The sequence below is a fragment of the Hemibagrus wyckioides genome, linkage group LG09 (assembly GCF_019097595.1).
Source record: "Hemibagrus wyckioides isolate EC202008001 linkage group LG09, SWU_Hwy_1.0, whole genome shotgun sequence".
Lineage (NCBI taxonomy): Eukaryota > Metazoa > Chordata > Actinopteri > Siluriformes > Bagridae > Hemibagrus > Hemibagrus wyckioides.
Window position 1 is genome coordinate 8,674,434 of NC_080718.1, and position 16,029 is coordinate 8,690,462.

The 16,029-nt window shown below is 39.2% G+C and overlaps 1 protein-coding gene across 5 annotated transcripts; it reads left to right on the forward strand.

Annotated features, from left to right (window-relative positions):
- The first annotated feature begins 7 nt into the window (after nucleotides 1-7).
- LOC131358976 (MAPK/MAK/MRK overlapping kinase-like) lies at nucleotides 8-14,719 on the forward strand. Of its 5 annotated transcripts, none has more exons than XM_058398455.1 (12): nucleotides 8-508; nucleotides 1,314-1,428; nucleotides 2,700-2,789; nucleotides 2,906-2,976; nucleotides 3,705-3,783; nucleotides 3,971-4,019; nucleotides 4,122-4,300; nucleotides 4,405-4,506; nucleotides 4,998-5,171; nucleotides 12,645-12,765; nucleotides 13,049-13,243; nucleotides 13,344-14,719. In XM_058398455.1, exons 1-12 carry the CDS (start codon nucleotides 430-432, stop codon nucleotides 13,419-13,421), a joined length of 1,332 nt encoding a protein of 443 aa, XP_058254438.1. In that variant the 5' UTR covers nucleotides 8-429; the 3' UTR covers nucleotides 13,422-14,719. The 5 variants fall into 5 exon arrangements, with proteins under 5 accessions (XP_058254438.1, XP_058254437.1, XP_058254441.1 ...); XM_058398454.1 differs by having other exon boundaries at nucleotides 10-508; nucleotides 13,046-13,243; nucleotides 13,344-14,516; XM_058398458.1 differs by lacking the exon at nucleotides 8-508 and adding an exon at nucleotides 871-1,073 and having other exon boundaries at nucleotides 13,344-14,501.
- Nucleotides 14,720-16,029: the final 1,310 nt, after the last annotated feature.

The window sequence follows — 16,029 nt, forward strand, 5'->3', positions numbered from 1 at the left end:
ATAAAAAAAACCCCGAAGCCTGTGGAAGATATCTAGAGAAGGTGGTCATTCATAAATCCTGAGAGAGCCCTGTTAAAATCCAACAATTACTGTACGCTGCACTGGGGCCATAGCTTATTTTCGGCCGTTTTTGTTTTGTTTTGTTTTTTTGCTTAAATTCAAGATACTTCATGAGACTCTTAACTGTAGATCGGAAAATAGTGAAAAAACACGAAATAAGTAAAATTATTGTATAGCAAAAACTAAAATATTAGATATGTTGTCGGAATAATGCCATTAAAGCGTCATTATCATCACCATTTTCAGCTGTGACTTGGACTTTATAAGTGATATTTCTAATCGCCTTGGACATCTTTCACGATTATACTATTGGAATGAAAATTGGTTGGTTAGTGTCAGTGACAAATAAAACGTCTAATCACGTTTGCAATGCATCAGATGGAGAACAACATGAAGAAGCAGCGCTCGGAAGCTGATCTTGCGCTTACAAATTCTCTGGCCAAACAAGGTAAGTTTACTTCCTAACATCAAACGCCCGTCTCCCTATAACACCGCCCTGACATTTAGTCCAAATGTCACAAATCATGTTTCGAATAATATATATATATACACAACCCCATAAGCGTAATTGTGTAATTGTGCAATGCTTTACATAAGCGTATTTTCACGTAATGCTGTGTATATATATATATATATATATATATATATATATATATATATATATATATATATATATATATATACAGCATTACGTGAAAATACGCTTATGTAAAGCATTGCACAATTACACAATTACGCTTATGGGGTTGTGTGATGTGTTGTATATTAAGTTTCTCATTTGGGTAGGGGCACGGGTTAGAGTTCAGGCGCGCCGAGTTACCAAGGTTACTGTAGCCAGCGAACTAATATGGCGACGGTCAGGAAGCGATGCAAAATATGCGGCTGCCAAGGACTCGGATTAAAAAGCAATGCGAGAGAACGTCGCGGGTAGAATGTAGTAAGGACGATGAGTACAATCACAAAACCTTTCTTGCTCTGCCAGTACTGCCCGGGCTCGTACTAAAGAATGGACAGTAAGTTAGAAAGCCGTGAAAACGTTTAATCAATAATAAAGCGTTTAGTCATTTAGTTAGCAGTCTGGCTAGGTCTGTAGCCCGTTATAAATTATTCTCTCGCTATAGATGCTATATAACGTAGCCGGCTAGTTATTATAGACAAAGACATCATAGTCTTAAAACAATATACACATAAAAATTGACCACGATGTGACATGTATGAAATTAATAACGCAATTTTATTTCTGTGCACCGTAGATTACAAAATAATAAAGAAAATCGGAGAAGGCACGTTTTCCGAAGTGACGAGGGTGCAAAACCTCAAGGACGGGAAACATTATGCCTGTAAAACAATGAAGCAGAGCATTAACAGGTACGCGTAGCTTTTAGTTCCTTATTTTTTTAAAGGTTTAACAGCTGGGTGTAAAAACAAAGCCAGACACGCACTTTCTAAGACCCTTCCAGCTTGAGGGTCGCCCTGGTGATGACCTAGGCAGAGTGAGGTCACTGCGGCACGCGCTTATGTTTAACCCTTTATGTACACGGGTGACAAATGAAAGTAAAAATCAACATAACCCGCCTTGCTGGGCCCCAACCAAGCTACCAGATCAGCGTATTCACTAAGTCACTGGAACAGTATTAGGATAACATCCTTCCAAAAGTTCCTTTCAAGTGATGTTTTCATGATCATAGTGCAGAGCAAGTGTTCACTTTAGGCGACTGTGAAGACCATAGACCATATGTTTGAAACTATTTTCCTACACATCGAACTATTCAGTGAGCTATTTAGAAGAGAGCACACCCGTCGTAATAGGTATTTTTTTAAGTATAAGATAAAGCTGATCAAAAATAACCTTGTTTGGATTAACAGCCACCATTTTTTCTTTAATCTGTAACCTGTCTCTACCCTTATGGAGGCATAAAGCTGCAGTTGCTGTATGGAATTTTTCTTTTACAAATTAATATTAAACTTTGTGCCATTTCAGTCAACATCACACACATTCCTACATAAAATTTATAAATGGATTAGCAAAATCAGAACCAACAGGCCAAAAACATCACGTCAACATGGCTGTTCACAGCATTAGCAGTAAACAGATTAGAACTTGCTTTATATATATAATTATTAGCTTTTTTATATATAATCTATTCAGACAGTTTGTTAAGTCTATATCATTAACTATACAGTTCACCGCTATGAGAAGGAAAATATACATCGCTCACCACAGTTAGCTGGTTAGCTTGTTGGTAACAAATGAAGAACATAGAAGAATCTATGTTTTCACCCAATTTTGTATCTTGAATTCACAGAGATTGAAAATTACATGATTCTGACCTCCAACTTCCTACTTCCAAGTTCAGCTGAATGCAGCAATAAAGTCTTATGCAACCCACCTCACTCCAAGAGGCCCTCATCTAGTTTTGCGATCCCTGAATCACTCAGGGCTTTCCTCATTTAGGGTTCTCATTATTAGGAGACATTTCAGTCTGTCTGACCCATTCTCCTACAAATGCTCTTCTTTCTTTTCATGTGAGCAATGAAATTAGTAGTTTCTACTAGCTGAATATTTGGAATACTTGATTTTTAAATATTGTCTTGATATTTGTAATTAAGCATTTGGCGCAACTAACCTCTGTACCCAGCCTGCAACAGGCACACAACCTCCGTGAGGTCCAAGCAATGAAGAGACTGAGTTTACATCCTAATATACTCCAGCTTCATGAAGTAATATTGTAAGTAAACAAAGGAAATTCAAAAGAAAATGAATTGATACCACAAGTCATCTCTGAATTATTTTCATGTAGCCAATTAAAAAGGATTGATCTCAGCCCAATTATGTTCTTTTCAGTGACGAAGACACAAGGACCTTGTCTTTGATATGTGAACTTATGGAGATGAATATATATGAGTTGATTAGAGGTATTACACATAATATTCACAAAATATTTTAATAAGAATGATCAAGTATGTACTTGATCAGAAGTGGCTATGTGTAATTTAATAGTGTAACTCCAAAGTAAAATTATTAGCTACACAATATGGTCAAAGGTATATGGACACCTGCTCATATGATATGACACCCATATGTGTTTGTTGAACATCCAATTCCAAAAGCATTGTAATAATATGGATCTGGCCCCACCTGTGCTGCTAGAATAGCTTCCAATTTTCTGGGAAGGCTTTCCATTGGATTTTTGAGTGTCGCTCTGGTGGTTCAGCAACAAGACCATTAGTGAGGTTGGGTGATGATGTCAGGCAAGAAGCCTTGGTGCACAGTTTGTGTTTGACTCCATATCACAGGTGGGATTAAAGTCAGTGTTCTGTGCAGGCCACTCAAATTCTTCCATGCCAACCTTGGAAAAGTATGTCTTCACAAAGCTCGCTTTGTGCTTAGAGGCATTGTCATGCTGGAACATGTTTGGGCTAGGCCCATTAGGTCCATTGAATGGAAATCATAATGTTATTGTATAAGATAATTGTATACCTCCAACTTTGTGGCAGTTTTTTGGAAGGCCCACATATGAGGGTCATGATCAGGCATCCACATGCTTTTGGTTATATTGTGTCTGAATGGAGTCTGGAGTCTTTTTTGTATGTTTTTTTTAGTTCCTGCACATAGTGATTGTGATTTAACTATACAACTGTAGGGAGACAGTATCCTTTACCTGAAAGCAAAGCCAAAAACTACATGTATCAGCTTTGTAAAGCTCTGGATCATATGCACAGGTATGTTTTATCACTGCCTTTCATATACACATCAAGTAATGTTTAATTTGCTTGAAATTTGTTTCTTTCTTCTTGAATTTGATCTTGGTTTCTTCTTCACCGACTCAGATTAATATATTTTAAATTAAACCTTTAAATACAGAATTCTGTAAAGGATTGACCTTTTATATTTTCCTTTTTTTTTAAGCAATGGAATTTTCCACAGAGATGTGAAACCAGAGAATATTTTAATTAAAGTAAGGAGAATCCAAAAATGTAGTCAACATTGTTTAGATTATGAATTAAACCAACTCTTTGAATACTAAAACAAATATACTCATAAATAATTTTTTTGACAGCATGATGTCCTGAAACTGGCAGACTTTGGCTCCTCTAGGAGTGTGTATTGCAAGCCTCCTCACACAGAATACATCTCTACACGGTGGTACAGAGCTCCAGAGTGTCTGCTTACTGATGGCTACTACTCACTCAAAATGGACATGTGGAGTGCAGGCTGTGTATTCTTTGAAATTATCAGGTTGCTTTGCTGTGTTATTTATACATTCAATACATCCAGTATTGTAAAGTCATTGCCATTCGTTTTTGGTTTGTAATATATTAATTTCTCTCATTGTCTTTTAGCTTGAATCCTCTGTTTCCAGGCACTAATGAGGTGGATCAGGTGTCCAAAATTCATGATGTTTTAGGCACACCAGACAGTACGGTTCTCCAAAAGTTCAAACAGTGAGTTTGCACTGGTATTTTGACAATCTCTCTAGTTCAGCATGATTTTTCTATCCTTCCAAGAACTGATTGATCAATCAAACAGTTCAATAAACAGACTAAAGTCAAGTAACATCTAGATATGTAGTAGAGTGTATATTTCATGTATGCATGAGTGAGAAACAAAAATATGAACTAAATGTTCTAAGTTTCTTAATAAAAATTATATTTGTACAGTTTAGAATTACGGCTGTTACAGCCAGTTATTTAGGGTCGAATGTTAGTGGTGTGAGCACAGAAGAACACCTACTGCCACAGACTGGCATACAGTTTGAGGTTTCTGTGGTAATACCATGTATAATTTTGTATTATATGATCTTTACAAACATGCAATTTTTACATAGTTTATGTATTAGTATATAGTAGTAGTATGTAGCAAACAGTTTAACATAATACAGTTCCCTTCTTACATATTGATTTAGATTTTTTTGGTACATGTCTTTATACTTAAGGTCTCGAGTGATGCCTTTCGATTTCTTGCCTCGGAAAGGCTGTGGGCTTTCTAAGATGCTCCCTCACTGCTCAGCTTCTAGCCTCTCTTTGCTCTATCAGATGTTGGCTTATGATCCTGATGAACGCATAAGTCCACGTGCAGCACTGCAGCACACTTGTTTCAGAGAGCTACGGTAAGAAATACTCGACACACTGACACACAGCAAGAGGGAGATATTAGAACAAAACTGTTAGTACAAGAAACACTAATCCCCAAAAAATACTGACTCATCACACCAGTCAATATATGCTCTTGCAAATATGAAATATCATTCTAGTTTATGGCACCCAATTATCAAAAGTATTTCACCTTAAAAAAAATGTTTTTAGACATGGTCAATCAGCAATTTGTGCATCATGATTAATAAAAGCATTATTACCTTAGCTTACCTCAGCAATTAAAAAGCATTATAATACCCATCAAACCCATGAGTTCAGTTAGTCATTCTATATTACCTCATACAGTAGAAATGAATTAAAATCATATAGTCGTATACCTGGCTATTATTCATCAAGATTGATTGTATCGAAATTAACTAAATTGCAGTCAGAATCATGAAACTTGTCTAGCAGTGACTTGAATGCAGCTGATGAAATAGCTTCAACTATGTGGAAAAACCCACTAGCTTGCACATATGACATATCCCAATTTACAGTGAATTTACCTGAAACATTCTTAATAAATTATATGTTCCAGTCATACACACAGATGCTTGTTAAACATTCCCATTCAGATTTAGTTTCCATTTGGTGTTATACCAACACCAGGCTCAGAAGGGAACCCATCCTCATTTGGGTGACACTGAACAGTAACTAATGTAAATGTAAATAATGTCATTTCTTCAACAGTTTATGGTCAAGTGGACTTGTGCAACCTTAGCAACCAATAGGTCAGCATCATTTCTGAGTTCATTATAGACTTAGCACTAATTCCTTCCTGCTGAAAGCTGACTGATGCAACAACAGTTTGAAGATGGCGCAATAATCTCTGAGTTGTTCTATCCATGGCAGGCCCCTAGGTCACAGCAGTTCATGTAGATCTATTCCCAGCAGCAGTGAGCCCCACCGTGTGACTCCAACCAAGAGTAGAGCATTTGGATGGATCAGGCAGGTCTGGAAAGAAGAAGTGGTCATACTGGAAACTCAGAACACTGGGAGCTGGGGTGTAGCGCACACTCTCTCTCTATGTCTGTGTATGTATGTATGTGTATGTATATACACACACACATACATACATACATACATATGTATATACACTATATTGCCAAAAGTATTCGCTCACCCATCCAAATAATCAGAATCAGGTGTTCCAATCACTTCCATGGCCACAGGTGTATAAAATCAAGCACCTAGGCATGCAGACTGTTTTTACAAACATTTGTGAAAGAACGGGTCGCTCTCAGGAGCTCAGTGAATTCCAGCGTGGAACTGTGATAGGATGCCACCTGTGCAACAAATCCAGTCGTGAAATTTCCTCACTCCTAAATATTCCACAGTCAACTGTCAGCTGTATTATAAGAACGTGGAAGGGTTTGGGAACGACAGCAACTCAGCCACGAAGTGGTAGGCCACGTAAACTGACGGAGCGGGGTCAGCGGATGCTGAGGCGCATAGTGCAAAGAGGTCGCCAACTTTCTGCAGAGTCAATCGCTACAGACCTCCAAACTTCATGTGGCCTTCAGATTATACACACACACACACACACACACACACACACACCTCACAACTCACAAAAAGTTAAAGATATTTGGCTTTTGAGTGAAAATGTAAAAAGTTCACCCTACAGTGATATTATATCATGAAAGTAGGGCTTTTAAGTAGAAGCATGAAATGGTGATTTCCTCATCTCAAACAATTGAAACAAAAGCCAACAACAGTGGTGGGTATACCACAACAAAAAATGTCAATGTCTCAATAATTTGTCATGTACCCTTGCCCATCAATTACAGCTTGACAAAAACGTCTCATGCTGTTCACAATTCGACTTATTGTCTGCTGAGGCATGGCATTCCACTCTTCTTGAAGGGCGGCTCTAAGGTCATTGAGGTTCTGGGGTGCAGGGTTACGAGCCTCTACACGGCGACTCAGACTTTCTATGGGATTCAGGTCTGGAGAAAGTGCAGGCCACTCCATTTGAGGTACCCCAGCCTCCAGCAGCCGTTCCCTAATGATGCAACCTCGATGAGCTGGACCATTGTCGTCCATGAAGATGAAATTAGGCCTGTGTTGTTCATGCAGGGGCACAGTGACTGGATTAATGATGTTATTCAGGTAGTATTGGCTTGTTACTGTACCATTCACAAGATGTAGGGCAGTTCTGTATTGAGTAGACACACCTGCCCAGACTGTAACACCACCACAACAGTGGCTGATGCATAGTGCTCTCCTTGACGTCTCCAACATCATTTCGCGGCCATCGTTTCTGCTCAATGTGAATCAACTTTCATCAGAGAACAGCACTGAGGCCCACTGGTCCCTCGTCCAGCGTAAATGCTTCCTGGCCCATGCAAGACGATGACGCCTGTGCCTGGTGGTGTGGTCAGGTACCCTTGCAGGTTTCGAATGGTCTGACGTGACACTTGGGTGCCTCTCACCTCCCTTAAATGTGCCTGGAGTTGAGTGGCATTCATCATCCGGTTCCACAGGGCACTGTTCACAATGAAGCGGTCATCAGCGTTGGATGTGGTCAAAGGACGTCCACTTCTATGCCTTTCTGTGACTCTTCCAGTCTCTCTGTCGCATCCTGCTGATGGCACTCTGTGACACTCTAAGCTCAGTGGCCACTTCCCTCTGAGAACATCCTGTTTGAAGCCTCACAATGGCGAGGTACTGTTGATCAATTGTTAGGTGTGGTCTTGGTCTCATGATGTCAAAATGTGAACAGCATGATGAAGAGGACTGTTTAAATACCAGTTCTAATTGAACCAGAAAATTTATTGGTCGATTCATGGATCAAACACCAGTTGTGAATTTTGCCGTTAAACACCTTGTTAGAGAACAGCAAGTTATGCAAAAAGTACTGAAACACTGAACAGTTGAACATGTGCATTCAAAAGTGTAGAGAAGGTCAAATTAAGTTCACCTGTAAAGGTTATAATGCATTTTAGGTGCATCCTGAAATTTCACCCGGAAGCCAAATATCCTTAGCTTTTGGTGAGTAGTGTAAAAATATATATATATACACACACACACATACACATATACACACACAAACAGAGAGAGAGAGAGAATGAGTGAAGAAAGAAAGAAACAAACAAAAACAAAAAGAGAGAGGGAAAAATATTAGGTATGCTTGCAATCATGTGATGGCTAAAGACAGTGTACATTATGTGCAACATATAGACTCAGGCAAGACTATTGATAACCGCATAACTAAAAGGTTGATCCAGAAGGTGACAGACATGAAGGCTTCCTGGGACATAAAGCATCCAACCACTTCACAGTTAGCAAACCTAAACGACTTGCGAGGGTGGTAAGATGACAGCATCCAAACATCCCAGTACACCACTCTATGCCCATGAACCTTCCAGATCTGCTTATTTTCCTACGAAAAACTATACATAGAAAGCTTGTCTAAACAAATGTGTTTTCAGCCTGGACATAAACACTGAGACTGTGTCTGAATCCTGAACACTAATTGGAAGGCTGTTCCATAACTGTGGGGATTTGTAAGAAAAAGCTCTACCCCATGCTGTAGCCTTTACTACTCGTGGTAGTGCACATACAGTATCTCACAAAAGTGAGTACCCCCCTCACATTTTTGTAAATATTTTATTATAACTTTTCATGTGACACTGAAGAAATGACACTCTGCTACAATGTAAAGTAGTGAGTGTACAGCCTGTATAACAGTGTAAATTTGCTGTCCCCTCATAATAACTCAACACACAGCCATTAATGTCTAAACTGTTGGCAACAAAAGTGACTACATCCCTAAGTGGAAATGTCCAAATTGGGCCCAAAGTGTCAATATTTTGTGTGGCCACCATTATTTTCCAGCACTGCCTTAACCCTCTTGGGCATGGAGTTCACCAGAGCTTTACAGATTGCCACTGGAGTCCTCTTCCACTTTTCCATGATGACATCACAGAGCTGGTGGATGTTAGAGACCTTGCGCTCCCCCACCTTCGGGTTTAGCTCTGGAGACATGCTTGGCCAGTCCATCACCTTTACCCTCAGCTTCTTTAGCAAGGCAGTGGTCGTCTTGGAGGTGTGTTTGGGGTTGTTATCATGTTGGAATACTGCCCTACAGCCCAGTCTCCGAAGGGAGGGGGATCATGCTCTGCTTCAGTATGTCACAGTATATGTTGGCATTCATGGTTCCGTCAATGAACTGTAGCTCCCCAGTGCCGGCAGCACTCATGCAGGCCCAGACCATGACACTCCCACCACCAGGCTTGACTGTAGGCAAGACACACATGTCTTTGTACTCCTCACCTGGTTGCCACCACACACGCTTGACACCATCTGAACCAAATAAGTTTATCTTGGTCTCATCGGACCACAGGACATGGTTCCAGTAATCCATGTCCTTAATCTGCTTGTCCTTAGCAAACTGTATGCGGGCTTTCTTCTGCATCATCTTTAGTAGAGGCTTCCTTCTGGGATGACAGCCATGCAGACCAATTTGATGCAGTGTGTGGTGTACGGTCTGAGCACTGACAGACTGACCCCCCACCCCTTCAACCTCTGCAGCAATGCTGGTAGCACTCATACGTCTTTTTCCCAAAGACAACCTCCAGATATAACGCTGAGCATGTGCACTCAACTTCTTTGGTCGACAGTGGCGAGGCCCACTGTGCTGCAGCTCAGTTTTTTTTTTTTTTTTTTTTTTTTTTTTTTTTACAGATACTGTATGTGTCTACAAACTGACTAGTCTGTGTCTACAAACTGACTACAAACCTCCAGCATCCAAACATTCCAGCTAACCAAATTTGTCTCTGCCCTTAAGCCCTCCAGATCCAGAGAGCAAGGTATTATAATAGTCCAGTCTAGAGGTACCAAAAGCATGAACTAGATCTTCTACACAGTAAGGGTGTAAGATAAGATAAGATAAGATAAGATAAGATAAGATAAGATAGAACTTAATCCCGAAGGAAATTCTTTTGCCAGAGACTGCTTTAGATAACAAGAAAAATAAATGAAATATCTATATATACACACAATTGTGTTCAGAAGTACAAAAAGTATACAGAAATATAAATGAGATATAAAAATTGATGAAACATAAATGAAATGAAATATTCTATATATAAACCTATGGTATACAAATGTATTCAAAGTACAAAAAGGGTGTTAGGGAACTAGAACATATTGCACATAAGATATTGCTTCTTCTTCTTTTGGCTTTTCCCTTCAGAATAGAGTGTCACCAGCATTAATAAATGAAGCCATGAGAAACATTCACTGCCCCCAGAGATAGTATCTCTAGTATCTATCAAGAGCACTGAACCCAAAACTGGCCTCTGAGGAACCCAAGTTGCAAGTTGCTGAGATTCAGACACCCCTTCTCTCCATGATGGAGGGATTTTGAAGAATCTGCCTGAGAGATACGATTACACTTAGCACAGATACATTCTGATGATGCCTAGAGCGGAGACAAAAAGGGGAGTCTGATTATTTTCAGTGTAAAAGCCAGCAGAGGTGAAGTAAGATGAGGACAGATGTTGAGTATGATCTTGCTGGTCTTGCTTCAATGACGGAAACCAGGGTCTGTAGAACAGGTTATAGGACAGCTAGAGGGGAGGAGCTTTGAGAAATCAGTCTCTGAGAAGGGGGAAAGGGAGCAGAGTTAAGATTTGCATGTAGGAGGAACATGTCTGTAGGTGTCTGGGGTGAAAATTGGTTCCTGAAATGTCTTGGAAATGTCATCTGCAGTCAGAGTGTTCACACATCAGGCAAAAATGAAGCAGGTTGGTGGAGAGCCGCCTCTGTCCTGGCCTAGGCGTCACACTGCTAGGAATGTGGTGATGGATAGTGAGAGAGAGAGAGAGAGAGAGAGAGAGAGAGAGAGAGAGAGAGAGAGAGAGAGAGAGAGAGAGAACTTTATTGATCCCTAAGGATCTCTCATTGATTTCAGATGAGACTTGTCTGCTGCCAGGTTATTCAGGTCATGTGCTAGCTTAGTGGTTAAGGTTGGAATCCCAGCTCCACCAAGCTGCCACTGCTGGGCCCCTGAGTAAGGCCCTTAACCCTCAATTGCTCAGTTGTATAAAATGAGATGAAAATGTAAGTTGCTCTGGATAAGGGTGTCTGCAAAAATGCAGTAAATGTAAAATGTAGGTCATGTCTATTTTTCCATTACTAAATTTCATTGCCTGTTACTTAAAATAAAATAATATTAAAAAAGTCACAGTTTACTTTCCTTGCTTTATACAAAGGCTATAAAAGTCATTGCCAAATACGTTTGTTGACTAGTAAGTATTTTAGGTTGCAATATATGGGTCTGCTTAAGGTCTGATTCTGTCATCGGGTGTGCTGGGTTGGCATTAGCAGTGCCCTCCAAAGATGGGTCCCAACCAATGTGTGTCTCTGGTTCCAATGCTATGTATTAATAGAAAAACAGCTAACATGGCAGGGTAAAGCAAGAACAGAGTACATTAAGGTGGGGGAAGACACTTGACAAATGACTTTGTTGAAAGATATAGAACCACTATGTGTAGTACGGGTGTAACACCCAAGAGAAAGACTCATAAGAATTCCTCCTTGGTGCCATCACTATCTCCCCACATCTGTGGACCAACACAAATTTAATCAGCTGAAGTGCCAGATGTCAATGTGTGATGTACATGTTGGGTATCCTTTATGTATAGGGGTTCATCAGTGTGTGGCATTAGGTATGCATCAAATTCCCACACAAAAGTCCAAACAAAAATATGCCTGACCTTTCCGCCTTGGGTAACAAGACTACAGGGCTGCTGAAATCATTGTGAATCATAGCTTTGAGTCCTCCTTCAGAAACTGGAAGAGTTGTAGATGTTCCCCCATGGTTTGGCAAACCTGTTGCAGCACTGCATAGACACTTGCTGGTTGGCTAGCTGTGCCTCCACTGATAGCAAGGGGAGGAGGCGCAGGGCCCGCTTGTCCTCAGGCCATTCCCATATACCTGCCACAAACTGAAAGAGCCATCAATTGCTCAAAGAGTCTACTGAGAGGAAAACACACACAAGTAGACTGCCGGCAAAAATAACATCTAGGTGAAATTGGCATTACCTATTTCCCCTTCTCTCCTTCCATAGCTGATGCTTGACCATGCCACCACTGCTACAGTAGTACTCAAATTTATGTACTGCTGAATTGTACTATGTGTAAAATCATTTTATAATCAGATTTGATCATATGTAACATAATATTCTATTAAATTGAACTTATTTGCATAGCCCTTTAATAATGGGCATTGTCACAAAGCAGCTTTACAGGAACATGAAAAATGATAAAGTTTAAAATGAAATTAATATTTATCCCTAATGAGCCTAATTTATCTACAGCTGTTTATAGTCAAGTGGAATTGTGCAACCAAGAGCTCCTGAGCAATTAATAGTTCAACATAATTTCTGAAATCATAATATGTTACATATAAGACCCATTGTGTATGATTTTGTCCCTAGACTGGCAGAAAGGAGAGCTCTAGGGCATCACAGGACTATTGGAGTTGTAGAAGATAGCAGCAGCATGACTCCGGGATCAGTAGAGCAATTTTGGCGCAATACTCGACAGGGAAGACGCCAGGTACATTGCCTTGTCTGCTTTCACTACAACAATTACCATAAACCTCATCCAGAACTGACCTAAAACCTAAATTTAGCTGTAGTCAGTGTATGTTTTTATTTGAAACTAGTAGTAGACTTCTGTTTCACATTTTGCACATTAATGTAATTTTTTCCATCAGAAATGTTTACTTAAGGACATGAATTTTGTTTTGTTGCATTTTTGTTATTTGAAAATAGAGACAATTTTTGTTATTATAAGTAACGTACAAAAAAGATATGATGCTGCCGTCATTTTTCAGCAGCGGCTAAAGCATGTAGCCGAACCACTCAGCAGACATATTTTGCCTCGATATCCTGTGGAGCTCCCAAAGCTGAATGTGGTAGTGCCCACTCCTAAAGTGCCCTACCCTGTGTCTAGTCTGCCTGCCTTGGCCATTCCACACAAAGGGTTGCTGCCAGCCATCACCTCCAAAAAGTGCCATTCTCGCTCAATGAAGGTAAATGCTAACTGTATGTGTAGAATTTTCTGGGTTTCTGGTTAGTTCCTTCTTTCTCCTTAAGGTTGCATTATTATCTTTTTTCTTGACATTTTTACAGCCCAGGGAAGAGCCACACCGCTCAACTTTAAAGAGCTACTACATGCCTCCATTGGAGAGAAAAGGTGGAGGCTACTGAAGTCCAGCCCACGAATCTACAGCTGTGCAAATAAACAATGTTATTAAAAAAAAATGTAAAAACGTATGAGCGTTAAACTGTAGAAGTAAAAAATGCCATTCTCTTGAGAGACACATTCTATCAAGTAACTCCAATGCCATATGGCAACAACTTTCAAACTGAAGCACATGTTTGTATTACTCTAAAGTACATAAGGGCATACAAGTTGCACCAAGTACAAACTAGGGCTTTTCGCAGAGTTATCTCTACTTTTGCCTTTTGCACAGTGTGAAACAATGTGATGTGATGTCTTAGCAACAGACACTTAATTAGAAATTGAACAGCACATGACTCCTATCACGTGAAAACTAGAATGTAGCAACACAAGTGACTAAACAGATATGTTAAACTAGATTTCAGTAAATGCCTGGTGAACTATGTGACAAACGAACAGGCCAAAAAAGATTCGAAAGCTATGAAAGATAATACTTGCTTGGGCACAGAATGGTAGACCTGGTCTTTTTTCTTCACTGATGCAAAAGTGTGAAACAAGCCATGATGTAAATTGGTCACACAGTGTATTTATTCAATCATGCTTGTTGACACTGCAAACCTGCAAATAAGAATGTTAACCCAGGCTTTAGTTGGAGTCTGTACACCTGGCTTTGTAAGCCCTAGGTTGTGTCTAATTTATTCTCCATTCACCACAAAGTGCATTTGGGCCTATTTTCTAGAGCTGACCTAATTGTCAGTGGGCAACTTGTATTCACTGGATAGTTCACTATAAATAGACCTACATAGTATTGTGTGTACTATGTACACTAAAATAATATAGTAATATAAGGGAGAGCAGGGCACAACCTAACACTTTGTTTTCTCTAGTTTGTGGAAAAACCTTTCTTCAATCACATTATTCTTTTACATATGTGATCTTGTCTTAGGAATGAAACATGCTTTTTTCCATTATTTAGCTATAATGAAAAAATGTTAGAACTTGTAACGCTTGAGGGGTACATTATAGCATGAACACATGACAGCTTAAAATCTTCTATAACAATTTAATCTGGTTTAATTAAAAACATACAATATGTCAGTAAGAACATTTATCAACTTAAATTATATATAACTTAAATAAATTGTTTAATAATCTGTCTGTGTAGGCCATCTATGAATTAGATTAGGCATACATGATCTTTTCACCGTTTACCCACCACCTTTGGACACAAGCCATAGCAGATGCTGTCTGATCTGCTCTGAAAAACTTATGACTGGGGTAACCCTCAGAGTATATCCATCACTCCTGCCTCCTCATTTTTTTTCTTCAGTGTGATAAATCTATGGATTTTCACATGGCAGCTTTGGAGAGCTCCTAGCCACACCTCTTTGCTCCTCATTACTTTGTGGCTACTTGGCCTCTTTCTGATGCTGCAGTAAATAAAATAAAAGGTAATTGTGTGAATTTACTTGGCTAAATGCACAAAATACCATAGTTTTTTTTTTTCAGCGACATAAGTGCTATCACAGCATTTACAACATGCCCTCTATGCAACTGAGATTCAGACCTGACTACTTTATTCTGCAGGCTTTATAATTTACATGTTGGTATGATTTTTTTTTACACATATTGCTATGGCAACCAGTAAAGACGAGGTTTCGTCATACCAGTGTTCATGGAAACTACTATATATTTTGTTACAATGCCCCCCGCGTTAGGGTGTGCATTCATTCATATGTAAATTGAACTTCACCTCAGAGAGCGTTGTTAAATGTTTTGTTAGTTGAATCAGGTGTGTTGGGTGCAAGAAAAACACTAAAATGTGCAGGTATTCCAGTGATGGTATCCTCTGCTATATAATAAATAGTGAAGGAGTGAGCAATTCAATTAGTATTCATAATTATGTATTCATGTTTGTGCGGAATGTGTCCACAGGGGGCACAAAATGAATAAGGCGGTATCGAGGTTCATCGCACAATGTACTTAGTAAGGTAGTCAATCAATCAATAATTTATTTATATAGCACTTAACTACAAGTTGACCAAAGTGCTTTACAAAACAAATAAAATCAAACAATTAGAGACAAATATGAACACAAGCTGATAGAATAAAAATAAACAAAGAAAGACAGACAATAAAACAAAACATGATATTAAGAATATAGTGCAAGAACTTCAAGAATATAGATCAATATAGGATAAAAATAGAATATTAACAAATAACAGAATTTTAAAGAGTATTTTATAACTGAAAGAAAACCCAAGATCCAGATGCACACATAGGCAAAAAAAACATTGTCTAACTACTATAAACTAAAAGCTAGTGTAAATAAGTGTGTTTTTAGTTTAGATTTAAACAAGGCCAGATCTGTAACTGATCAAATTTCAAGTGGTAATGAATTCCAAAGTTTGGGAGCCGCTACCCCAAAAGCCTGATCGCCAAACCTTTTGCATCAGGATCTTGGAACTTCCAAAAGAAGTTGACCAGATGATTGGAGTGCTCTACCAGAGTTATGGGGTATTAAGAGATCTGTTAAATAAGATGGGGCCAGGCCATGTAGGGCTTTAAAAACAAACAATTTAAAATAGATTCTAAAAGGTACCCGGAAGCCAATGGAGAGAATAGAGGATGGGA